This window comes from Bos javanicus, chromosome 23 (genome assembly GCF_032452875.1).
Source record: "Bos javanicus breed banteng chromosome 23, ARS-OSU_banteng_1.0, whole genome shotgun sequence".
Lineage (NCBI taxonomy): Eukaryota > Metazoa > Chordata > Mammalia > Artiodactyla > Bovidae > Bos > Bos javanicus.
This window is the reverse complement of record NC_083890.1, coordinates 19883308-19896069: the sequence shown is the minus strand read 5'-3', so window position 1 is coordinate 19896069 and position 12762 is coordinate 19883308. Positions and strand designations below refer to the sequence as shown.

The 12762-nt window shown below is 41.1% G+C and overlaps 1 protein-coding gene across 1 annotated transcript in view; it reads left to right on the top strand.

The window, feature by feature from the left end:
* Window positions 1–12762, top strand: part of LOC133236356 (24-hydroxycholesterol 7-alpha-hydroxylase) — an 85660-nt gene that overhangs the window by 9814 nt on the left and 63084 nt on the right. Inside the window, exons 3-5 of the mRNA XM_061398346.1 lie at window positions 2346–2520; window positions 5586–5735; window positions 6644–6737. Of these exons, the coding sequence (XP_061254330.1) occupies window positions 2346–2520; window positions 5586–5735; window positions 6644–6737 (419 nt within the window). The remainder of the gene's footprint in view (window positions 1–2345; window positions 2521–5585; window positions 5736–6643; window positions 6738–12762) is intronic.

Here is a 12762-nt window from a genome sequence, read left to right as displayed (position 1 = left end):
AGGGCAGTTCTAGGTAACAAGCACATCTTCACTCCTCTATCAAAAATGAGGCAGACCCACTATTTTATTCTTTAGAGTAGGGATAGAAAAGAGTTTGTGATGAGTTTGGCCTTTGAAAAACAAATTGTGTGCTTAGTTGCTCAGTTGTGTCAATTCTTTGTGGCCTCATGGACTATAGCCTGCCAGGCTCCTCTGTGCATGGGTTTTTCCAGGCAAGAATATTGAAGTGGTAGCCATTCCCTTCTCCAGGAGAATCTTCCCATCCCAGGGGTCAAAGGCAGGTCTCCTGCATTGCAGGTGGATTCTTTACCATCTGAACCAAGCCCTAAAAATGAATTATTTGTAGTGTCAAAAATTAGGATCTCCACAAGGCATGTGTAAAAGATAAGGTCACCTCACGTTTACTTGGGAAAATATTGGAATTCATATCCTGTTAACAGCCCCCAAGATGTCACTGACTCTGTTATGCTGCTGTGCATATATTTTACAGGCTATTGCTCTTTGTTTGATCTCATGCTGCACCACTGAGTAAGCCCCGCTCCTTTATTTTGGCTGTGCTCCGTCTTTTGTTGCAGGGCAGGAGACCTCTTTGTGTCATCGGCTCCCTAGTTGCAGTGTGTGCCTTTAGTTACCCCACAGTATGAGGGATCTTAGTTCCCTGACCAGGGATCAAACCCACATCCCCTGCATTGGAAGGCAGATTCTTAACCCCTGGTCCACCAAGGAAGCCCCAGTAAGCTCTTTACTGTGGCATTTCCTGACATAGTCCACAGGGTTATTAAGGTGAGTGGGGCTTGGCTTCATATATAATTGGTGCCCTTTCTTTCTTCATCCTCAGAGACTGCTGGACTCAATCAACATACTTTCAGTGTGACTGTCTGCCTTTATTTCTCCCCAGGATGTGAACATGCATGCTAAGGCCATTTGTCTTCCCAGGAATACAGAGCTGGTTCATTTCACACCTGGTTCTTTTCTCTGCTTTCACAATGCCTATGCTTGCTTCTAACATCTTTCTCTTGGCTTCTTTTTTTGGCTTCTTCCTTAGGTTCCTTTTCCTATAGCTTCTTTTATGCATTTCTTGCCATTAAGACATAAAAGTTTGTTTTCAAGGCTGTTAGATCAATAGCATGATTATTATTTTTTGTTGCTTGCATGAAAAATCACAACATGTTGATAACATTTTTGACTCTTTAATGCTTCTTGACTGTGGCATTCCAGATCAAAGAAATATAAATACTTGGAAGATTCTTGATCTGTAAATTCACATATTCCTTCAGAAAAATATACCAACTTAGGTATCAGAGGTATATTGAAATGATCACATTTTTTTTTTCAGCTCTGCCCCCCCCGGGGGACTTTCGTGTTTAAATATTTCTATTTAACAGATAAAATATCTTAATATTTACTCATGAGCCAGCTTCTCATTCCTTTTAAATATACCCCTACCACAGAGATGATACATAGTCAAGAAATCTACAAATTGTTTTTCATTAATTTATGTGAAATGTAACCTACATATAATAGGATGATGAAATATAAAATTAAAAATTAGTTTTTAAAAAACTTATTTTGAAGATAATTAAAGAGGATTAAAGAAAAATATAAAGGAATAATGAGTTCAAAAATTCATACTCTTTAACACCCAGACCAGACCAGGTGTGTCATGAAAGGAGCATGAACACTGAGATAAAGGGAACGATGGAACAGTGTGGGGACTTCCCTGGTGGTCCAGTGGTTAAGCGTTCACCTTCCAATCCAAGGGATGCAGGTTTGATTCCTGGTCTGGATGCTAATATCCCACATGCCTCATGGCCAAAAAACCAAAACATAAAGCAAAAACAATATTGTAATAAATTCAGTAGAGACTAAAAATGATCCACCATAAAAAAAAAAAGTCTAAAAAAAAACGGGGTGGGGGAAACAGTGGGGCCAAAGCTATTCATGGAGTTAGGAAGATCCTGCTGGTGGAGACAATATTTAAGATACTTAAAGGAGAAAAGAAGTCAGAAGGAGAAATGTATATCTTATAGGCGTGTAAGGGAAGAGAGGGTTGTTGTCAAAAATAGATAACATTCAGAGCAGATAGAACAGCTCATGAAGATGGTGAGATGTAAAAAAGAGTGTGTTTTACCTGGAATATATATTTGGAGGGCGAAGACACTGGAAATACCATTGGAGAGCTGGAAAGAGGGTAGAAGGTCTTGCAAACTTTGTTAAGGCTTTCACCATCTCACAGTCTATGTTGACTCTTCACCTTTGGCTCTAGTTCCTGCTGATCAAGACATATTGACTGTTTACTTTAAGAAGGGGTTGCTTCTTTTGAAAAGTGTTTTCTCTGTTTATAGCATCCATCGCAAAGAATATCTTTTTAAAACTGCACGAGAAACTTTATATCACGGTGAAAGGGAAAATGGGGATTTTCAACCTATACAAATTCACTGGACAATTGACTGAAGAATTACAGGAACAGTTGCAGAATTTAGGTACTCACGGGACCACAGACCTGAACAAGTTTATGAGGTAAATCAGTGTCTTGTTATTTTTGTTTTGTTTTCTTTTTTTGGAGTAAGAAAGTTTGAAGCCTATAGGTTGGACCTGAAATACTATGTGGTGGATTATGAAATCTACCTTACTAAGCAATTAAAACATTCTGTTGATCTTTTAAATTCTAATTAATGGGCAGTTTTCATTTAGTACTTCAATTTGAAGTTAAGCAAACAAATCAATAGATCCTAGGCGGCGCTAGTGGTAAAGAACCTGCCTGCCAGTGCAGGAGATGTAAGAGATGGGTTCAATCCCTGGGTTGGGAAGATCCCCTGGAGTGGGGCATGGCAACCCACTCCAGTATTCTTGCCTGGAGAATCCCATGGACAGAGGAGCCTGGCAGGCTACAGTCCATGGGGTCACAAAGAGTTAGATACAACTGAAGCAACTTAGCAGGCATATATAATAATTTCATCTTAGTCATTCCTTACAATTCTGTATGTTCTACATGAGTTTCCTTCATATAATTGTCATGTATCCATCAGAATTTTGATAAAGCATTCAGTGCAATTTGTGATTATTAGAACAAGAGGACATTGAGAGGAGAGGAGAGAGGAGAGGATTGCAAAGTAGAGGACAAGGTTCCAGGAGATGTTTGTGAGACTTCACAAGGTGGCTGAGCCAAAGCCACCATGGGCCTCAGGACTGAGCCCAGAGTCCTCTGAGAGCAGAGATGCTGAGACAGTGAGACAGGAAAGGACAGTATGGGGAGCCAGGTAGTGCTCAGTTATGTTCTGGAGCTTTCTGACAAATGTCAGGGCTGAGCATGGGAGCCATGTGAAAAATCCCCGCCACATGCAGGGAGATTTGGTAAATTGAAGTTACCAGTGAGGCACTTTTCCATCTCAGGGGGATGCCCTGATATTGGAGGCAGGATTCAACTGTTCAGACTCGTAAAGCACAACAACATTTAACATTTTGTTAGAAGTCTAGAAATAAAGACAGAAAAAAAAAAATGAAAACAACCAACCAGCCAAACTTTTGACATGCCTAATATATACAACAAAACAAAACAGATTCTTGAATAACTTTGGGACTGTGACAGAAGGAGATCCTGAGAATTTTCTGTAAAGGAGAGATGGCAAACAAAAATGGAAGAAACAGTACTTATGTTACTAATCTAGAACATATTAATAATATTTGATATTCTTTTACATAAATATTCCACAGTAATTTTATTCACTTGAGGGAAAACTTACTGATAACAGATAACGTAGACTTCAGAAATATTCACAACCTAAAAGCTGAGAGTTATGTTTTGTTTGGTGGGAATTTTTAGGATTTCAAGCCCTAAAATTTCAACTTCATCTTGAGTTACCCTTAGAGAACTGCTCTGAAAAGGTGAGACCAGGAGCCAGGTCATATAGAAGTTTTGCAACAAAGGACAGGTAGTCTGAACATCTATCAGAAGATTTTTATTAATCAAAGAAAACCACATGTCTCAGGAATTTAGCACTTTTCTATGTTTGGGAATATGCAAGAGCCTGGGCTTACTGAAATCATTCATTTGATAGGCACCTCAGCTCTCTGGGGCTAATATCCCGTGTTTTCACATCTTGAGGCTCCTGGGGCTGCCCGCAGGGAGTGGCTGCAGTCTGAGGGCTGCCAGATGGCAGGTATTCTTTTCCTTCCTGAGTTTCCTCAGGGCTCGCCAGCTCACCATCAGTGGTGGCTATAGGTGCTGATGACTATGATATCCTTTGTTTACTGATATGGCAGGAAATATTCCATTTCTCACTACTTCATTTGAATTTTCAGTATGGTTCAAAGTCATAAGATCCTGGGAGATATAGGAATTTGGTGACTAATACTGCCCTTGATTCTTTGTTTGGCTATTTTTTTGCTGCTGTCTAAAGGTAAGAGCAGTATCTTGGTTATTGTTGTTATTTGCTAAAAATAAATGCTTGTTGAAATTGTGTTGAATTTTTCTGTGTATCAGCTTGATGAGGACAGAGTATAGCGACAAAGTAGGTGATTAAATAGTTAATCCCACTCGGGGATTGCAAGTAGAATAAAATGTGGGAGGCCCCTGTAAGTTAATGATTACTCAAGAAAACAGATTTACGTAACCATGAAACCAGGCAGGCTTGCTTAGCAGCAAAACCGTGCACAGAAGCACAAGACATGCCCCCAAACAATATAACAGTGGTGGCATGAGACCCTCTTCCAGCTCAGTGAGCTCAGTAAGTTAGGACACGCTCTCTGCACACATGAAAAACAATCATTTATGGACGTAGCTTGACCATGTAGGGACAAGAAAACTCCCCTGCCCTACCAGCAGGAGGAACTGATGATGGAAGCATGACATCTGCTCAAGAAAAAGAAGGTCTTCTCAGCTTCCCCACTTTTCCTTTGATTATAAAACTGTAGCCCAGTAAGTTCTTGGGTTGTAGCCTCCTCTGACCCACTACTCGTAAGCCTCACAAGCATCCTATCCTAATAAGTCACTCCTTATCTATCACTCTGCCTCTCGCTGAATTCTTTCTGTGCTGAAATGTAAAGAACTATGGTACCAGAGCTCTTCAGAGCCCCTGTGAAACACCACCTAAGAGTTTTAAGCTCACATTTATCAGGATCGAACAATACTTGCTTAGAAAGCATTTGAAAATCTTTAGATAAATAAGACCCCAATTCTACCAAGTTATCTTGAGCACAGTAACCAAATATTAAAAGCTCTTAAGAGTGACTTCCCCCCACTAAATTTATCACATATGATTGCGTGCATGTGTGTGTGCTAAGTCTCTTGAGTCGTATCTGACTCTTTGCTACCACATGGACTGTAGCGCACCAGGCTTCTCTGTCCATGGAATTCTCCAGGCAAGAATACTGGAGTGGGTTGCCATTTCCTCTTCTAGGGGATCGAATTGACGTCTCTGATGTCTCCTGCATTGGTAGGCAGGTTCTTTACCACTGAAGCCTTGGCAGCCCCACATTTGATTGTCCGCCCCTAGTATACAGCTGCTCAGTAATAGCTCCTTGTATCCCGTGCCTTTCTTCCTTGGTCATTGGCTCTGACATTTTATATGTTTCTATCTTTGCAGGCACCTGCTTTACCCAGTGACAGTGAACATACTCTTTAAAAAAGGTCTGTTTCCCACAGACGAGAGGAAAATCAGGGAGTTTCATCAGCACTTTCAAGCTTACGATGAAGGTTTCGAATATGGGTCCCAGTTGCCAGAATGCCTCCTCAGGTAGACAGCTGTTTCCTGTATTAATTCCCTTTTCAAGCTCCCCTCAGCCGTTAATATTTGTCACTCCTGTCTTTGTTCTAAGTAGATGTAATAGCAGTTTACGTGGAAGAGACAGAAGCTAATTCTTACGACCAGTTAGGTGTGTGTGTGTGAGTTGAGGGAGGAACTAAAGAAAAGTGATGGATTACTTCTTTAGTCTCATTTTGAGGAGCAAAAACAAGAGGGGAAGGGGAGAATACGAGAACGAAATGAAGAGCCTGTTTTGAGACCTTCTGTGTCGTTTCCCTTCTATGCCATTTCCAGCTTACTCTTACCAGTCATTTCTGCATTATCACGTGTGACTTGGGTCAGAATCAGACTTTGTCCATATTCTCCCCTGAGGCAACAGTAGTTGTGGTCAATTGTATTTCTCACGATTGGCTCAGATAAAAGTTTATGAAACACTTTGATTAGAAAGTACTGTGATTTTTTTTTTTTTTTTAGTTTCTTGGCAGTTGGTCTACACTGATGACTGGTCAGAAAAGATTAAAAATTTTGCTCTTAGTCAGTTTGCTTTACCTCATTTAACCTAATCACAGGTCGCTGTGCTAGTTTTTCATCCTCCTGAGACTGGCAACAGCCAGAGTAAACTTAGGCTGAGCAAGTCGTCGGCCCTGTTTTCTCATTCAGCACCTGTCTCCTAGGAATGCAAGCATTTCTTTGCAAAAGACACTAAAATGTGGCTGCCTTGCCCCCTCAGTTTTCCTTGGGTACTGATAAATCTGAAGGAAGACCTCTCATGAAGTTCCCACTGAAAAAGAGGATGTTTGGAGAATTAAGATTCCATAGATAGTGTCCCTTTTCTGCTGTGATCTGTTACTTCTAGAGTGCTTTTCAGTTAATTTATACACGTATTCTTTCTCACCTAGAAACTGGTCAAAATCCAAAAAGTGGCTTCTAGCACTTTTTGAGAAAAACATTCCAGATATAAAAACACACAAATCTGCAAAAGAAAATTACCCGGTAAGTTTTCCTTAGCTTTTTTTGTGGTTGTTGTTGTTGCTAAAAATCATGAAACGCCTTAGATACCATTTTGCCATCCTTGTGTTGGATGTTTACATACGTTATTTTATTATTACATCCTCACAACAGGGAGGGAGGAATTAACCCTATTTTCCATAAACGAAAAACTGAGACTACAGATAACAAAATAACGCAATAGTCTGAGTTCCTTTTTAAATTGATTTATGGTGGCACAGTGGTAAAGAACCCGCCTGCCAATGAGGGAGATGTAAGAGATGCCAGTTCAATCTCTGGGTTGGGAAGATCCCCTGTAAGAGGGCATGGCAACCCACTCCAGTATTCTTACCTGGAGAATCCCATGAACAGAGGTGCTTGGCAGGCTAGGGTCCATAGGGTCACAAAGAGTTGAACATGATTGAAGTGATTTAGCATACACACATTGATTAGAGAGTTGTTTGTGTCCACAGTCACAGGTGGGAGTTACAGCCAGTTAGGCAAAGATAATAAAGCTTGACAAAGTTGACTTTTTTCCCTGAGGTCACCACCACTCATTGTTTCTCTTTTCAAATGCAGCCAGGTAGTATGATATACAACTTAAAGAGCAAGGCACCAGGAGTCACTCTTCTAAGTGTCCTGGATCTACTGCTCTCCACGTGTGGTCCCTAGACCAATGGTACCAATATCACCTGGGAACCCCTCAGGCAGAAACCCCGGGAGCCAAGCCATCTGTGGTTTAATGCACCTTCCAGATGGTTCTGATGCTTGCTAATGCATGGTTCTCAGTCCTGACCGCTCATTAGAATCCCTGGAAGCTTTGGAAAACTACCCGATTCTCCAGACTCACCCTCGGAGGCTGGACTTCCTTTTGGCCTGGACTGCCTGGACTCAAATCCAGTCACTGCTCTGTGACCTTGGATGTGGTGCCTAACCTCTTGGTCTCAAGTTTTGTCACCTACTTCATAGAGTGTGGGATCCAGTGAGTTAATATTTGGAAAGCACTTGGAAGAGAGTAAAGACTGTGTAAGAATTTATCATTGTTATCATCATTGAAGAAATCACTTCCTATCTTTTAGCACTTAAAGATGATATCAAATATTTTTGTTCGTTTGCTTTTAGTTAACAATAGCAAGTGTTATTTTAAACAACTCTGCTTAACACTGGAGGGGAAGTTCACTTTAGAAAAAAAAAAGGAATGTGTGAATGTTTGGGGATCTCCCTCTTGAATAGAGGGGATAGAAAGTTAGACTGGGTACCAGGACAGCTGGAGAATTAAATTGTTTAATGCAAACAATCTTTGCTGTATATCTTAAGCTGTCATTATATTCTGCAAGGCATTTCTGAAAAGACAGAAAAGGGGGAAAATCACATTGCCTTTTATTTTCTTAAATTAAAAAAATAATAATACAGTAAAGTACAAAAAAAATATAATCACCATATACACATTATTCAGAATTAAACAGTCAACAGTTAGCCAAAAGGAAAGGAAGTTAGACTGGGATGCCCTTCACTGACAAACTTTGTCTCAGCTAAGAATTCTGTTTTACAAACAGATCTAGATAAACACATTTTTCTTTGCATTATTTTCCAGGATTTAGAGGCAAAACCATATGTGTATAAAAGCTGGACCCAAGTAGATCTGTAATCTAGGAGCCTATAAAGCAGGGGTTTTAATGCCCCAGTTAAAACTTCCCAGGATTCCCTTGTGGCTCAGCTGCAAGAATCCACCTGCAATGTGGGATACCTGTGTTCTATCCCTGGATTGGGAAGATCCCCTGGAGACAGGAAAGGCTACGCACTCCAGTATTCTGGCCTGGAGAATTCCGTGGACTGTATAGTCTATGGGGTAGCAAAGAGTCGGACGTGACTGAACGACTTTCACTTCACTTCACTTAAAACTCCCCACTGACAGTAATTCTAGAATAGCATTTATTTTTCTTACTCTGAAGAAATGAGATACTTTAATCATAAGTACTTGAACTCCCTCTTTGAATAAAGACAGATTTTGAACTTTGGTGAAGCTTATTCAGTGTTTATGGCTGGGACCGAATTCAGTTTGAACACTCATGAGCTGTGTGACTTCATTTTTTAAAAAAGGCCCTTTCTAAACAAGAGATGCAATCTGCTGGATGACAAAGAGGTTGTGGAGGTGGATCTGGCAACTTTATGGGTCATGGAGGAAACTTTGGAGGTGGTGGACACTTTGGTGGAAGAGGAGGCTATGGTGATGGAGGTGGTGGCAGCAGAGGGAGTTATGGAGGAGGTGATGGTGGATATAGTGGATTTGGAGGTGATGGTGGCAACTATGGCGCTGATCCTGGTTATAGTAGTAGAGGAGGCTATGGTGGGTGGTAGACCAGGATATGGAAACCAAGGTGGTGGATATGGTGGTCGTGGTGGAGGATATGATGGTATCGATGAAGGAGGACATTTTGGAGGCAACTATGGTGGTGGTGGAAACTCTAATGATTTTGGAAATTATAATTGACAACAGCAATCAAATTATGGACCCATGAAAGGGGGCAGTTTTGGTAGAAGAAGCTCGGGCAATCCCCATGGTGGCAGTTATGGATCTGGTGGTGGAAGTGGTGGATATGGTAGCAGAAAATTCTAAAAACTCAGAAGAAAAGGACTACAGTTCTTAGCAGGAGAGAGAGCGAGGAGTTGTCAGAAAAGCTGCAGGTTACTTTGAGACAGTTGTCCCAAATGCATTAGAGAAACTGTAAAAATCTGCCACAGAAAGAACAATGATCCATAGTCAGAAAAGTTACTGCAGCTTAAACAGGAAACCCTCCTGTTCAGGACTGTTATATCCACAGTTTGCAAAAAGTGCAGCTATTGATTAATGCAATGTAATGTCAATTACAGAGAAAGCAATGGCACCCCACTCCAGTACTCTTGCTTGGAAAATCCCATGGATGGAAGAGCCTGGTGGGCTGCAGTCCATGGGGTCGCTAAGAGTCGGCCATGACTGAGTGACTTCACTTTCACTTTTCACTTTCATGCATTGGAGAAGGAAATGGCACCCCACTCCAATACTCTTGCCTGGAAAATCCCATGGACGGAGGAGCCTGGCAGGCTGCAGTCCATGAGGTCACTAAGAGTCGGACATGACTGAGCGACTTCACTTTCACTTTTCACTTTCATGCATTGGAGAAGGAAATGGCAACCCACTCCGGTGTTCTTACCTGGAGAATCCCAGGGATGGTGGAGCCTGATGGGCTGCCGTCTATGGGGTCGCACAGAGTCGGACACGACTGAAGCGACTTAGCAGCAGCAGCAGCAGCAGCAACAGCAGCAATGTCAATTAGATGTTATATTCCTGAGGTCTTTTATCTGTTGTAGCTTTGTCTTTTTCTTTGCATTACATCAGATATATTGCCCTGTAAATTGTGGTAGTGGTACCAGGAGTAAAAAATTAGGGAATATTTAACTTTTCAAAAATAAAATTTGTTTCTGTTTTCCTCCAGCAGTGTTCACACAGAGTTTATGTCTTTATACCAACAATCTTTTAAAAAACATGGGCTAAGAAGAAAATAAAAGATTTTGTTGTCTTTTACTGTATAAGTGGATTTCAATGACCTAGGGTTTTTTGTTTTTTTTGACTGCACCGAGTCTTAGTGGCAGCATGTGGGCTCTAGTTCCCTGACCAGGGATTGAACCCAGGGCCTCTGCATTGGGAGCACAGAGTCTTAGCCACTGGACCACTGTGGAAGTCCCTCAATGGCCTAGTTAAGCAAAAGACTAGAAGAAGATTTTTTTTTTTAATATTATACACACACTTATCACATCATAATTTTATCATATTTTAACTTGAATGTTGTCTCCCGTGTTATTCTGCTGCTGCTAAGTCGCTTCAGTTGTGTCCGACTCGGTGCGACCCCAGAGACGGCAGCCCAACAGGCTCCCCCGTCCCTGGGATTCTCCAGGCAAGAACACTGGAGTGGGTTGCCATTTCCTTCTCCAATGCAGGAAAATGAAAAGTGGAAAGTGAAGTTGCTCAGTCGTGTCCGACTCTTAGCGACCCCATGGACTGCAGCCCACCAGGCTCCTCCGTCCGTGGGTACGGAGGCAGGCAAGAGTACTGGAGTGGGGTGCCATCTCCTTCTCCCATGTTATTCTAGATACATATTAAACTAATGTTTTTATTTTAAAAGACTGTGCTACAGAATAGCCCATCAAGAGAATGAAATATATCTGTAGGATTTTCAATGAAACATTAACTTTGTACCATAACAACTTGCATTGTAAATCTAATAGAAATCAGAAGTAAATGAAATTTATACTTAAACTATTTTCAAACCTGCTAATCCATTGTTACAAAAACAATAAGACATCACTAACATGTGTGGGGTGCTTACTGTGTCCCAGCCATACTATTACACATTTCACAAATTCACTACTCATTTATTTTTCACAACAACTTCAATACCTGGAAAACAAGGGATTGTTAAAACCAGAAAGCCAGGGTTAATCACTTTTGAAACAGAACATTCTTTGTAAGTAACAGGAACAGCCTCTAGTCATGTGTTTACTTTGATAGTGATGTAATTGGTGTTTTCCATATTATAGAATCTGAAGAAAAACCACTGCATTCTAGCGTAGTGCACTTCTCCAAATGCCGAATCCATGAGTTAAGGATTGAGTCTCTAAGGGGCAGCATAGCCCTAGTGGCTAAGATTGTCCCTAAAGGGCTTTCCTGGTGGCTCAGATAGTAAAGAAAAGAATCTGCCTGCAATGCAGGAAACCTGAGTTCGATCCCTGGGTTGGAAAGATCCCCTGGAGAAGGGAATGGCTACACCCACTCCAGTATTCTTGCCTGGAGAATTCCATGGACAGAGGAGCCTGGCAGGCTACAGTCCATGGAGTCTCACAAAGAGTCAGACATGACTAAGCAACTTTCACTTTCAAAGGGTAGATAGTCTAGTAGCTAAGATTGTGGGCACTGGAGCCAGGGGCCAGACTCCCAGGATTCAATCCCAGCTCAACCAGTGACAATCTGTATGTCTCTAGCAAAGCTCCCCAACTTAATTGTGCCTTCATTTCCTCAAATGTAAAACAGTGAAAATAACAGATCTACTCCTTAGAGCTGGGGTGAGCACTGAATGCTTTGATCCCTGTGAAGCCCTTAAAACAGTACTTGCCTTCCAAAGCAGTGACTACTGTTATTTCTATTGCCTATTTAAGATTCACAGTGCACAAGTAAGTTTAATGGAAATGTTACAATGTCTAAGTTTCTTCATGGTGATGGAGATGACCACTGGCAGAGGCAAATCTGGGAAACCTTCCAATGAAGGAAATGCTTTCATGGAATTTGTGTGATGACCCGAGAACAGCCACAGTAGGTGGCCTTGGATGTAGCCCTGATCTGACCTGGCACCGTCCATGTCAAATGTCAGTTCTCTGCATAGTTTTAGAGTATTGTAATATTTATAATATACCGATTTAGACACAACCAACATGCCCTTCAGTATGTAAGTGGGTAAATGGATAAGCTGTGCTACCTACAGAGAACAGAGTATTAGTGCTAAAAAGAAATGAGCTATCAAGCCATGAAAAGACATGGAGGAACCATAAATGCATATTACTAAGTGAAAGAAGCTAGTATGAGAAGGGTATGTACTGTCTGATTCCAATTATGTGACATTTTGGAAAAGGCAAAACTATGAAGAAAGTAGAAAGATCAGTGGTTGTTGGGGACTGGGCAGAGATGAGTAGACAGAGCCTAGGGGATGTTTTAGGGACATGAAAATACTCCGTGTGATATTGTAATGATAATAGATGTCATCACACGTTTGTCCAAAGCCATAGAGTTTACAACACCAAGAATGAATCCTAAGGTAAGCTATACACTTTAGATGATTATGATATATCCATTTAGTTTCATCCTTGGTAAAAAAAAAAAAAATGTACAGTTCTGGTAAGTGATGCTGACGACAATGGAGAAGCTACGCAGATGTGGGGGTAAGGGTTATATGAGAAATTTCTGTACTCTCCTCTCAATTTTATTGTAAACCTATAACTGCTC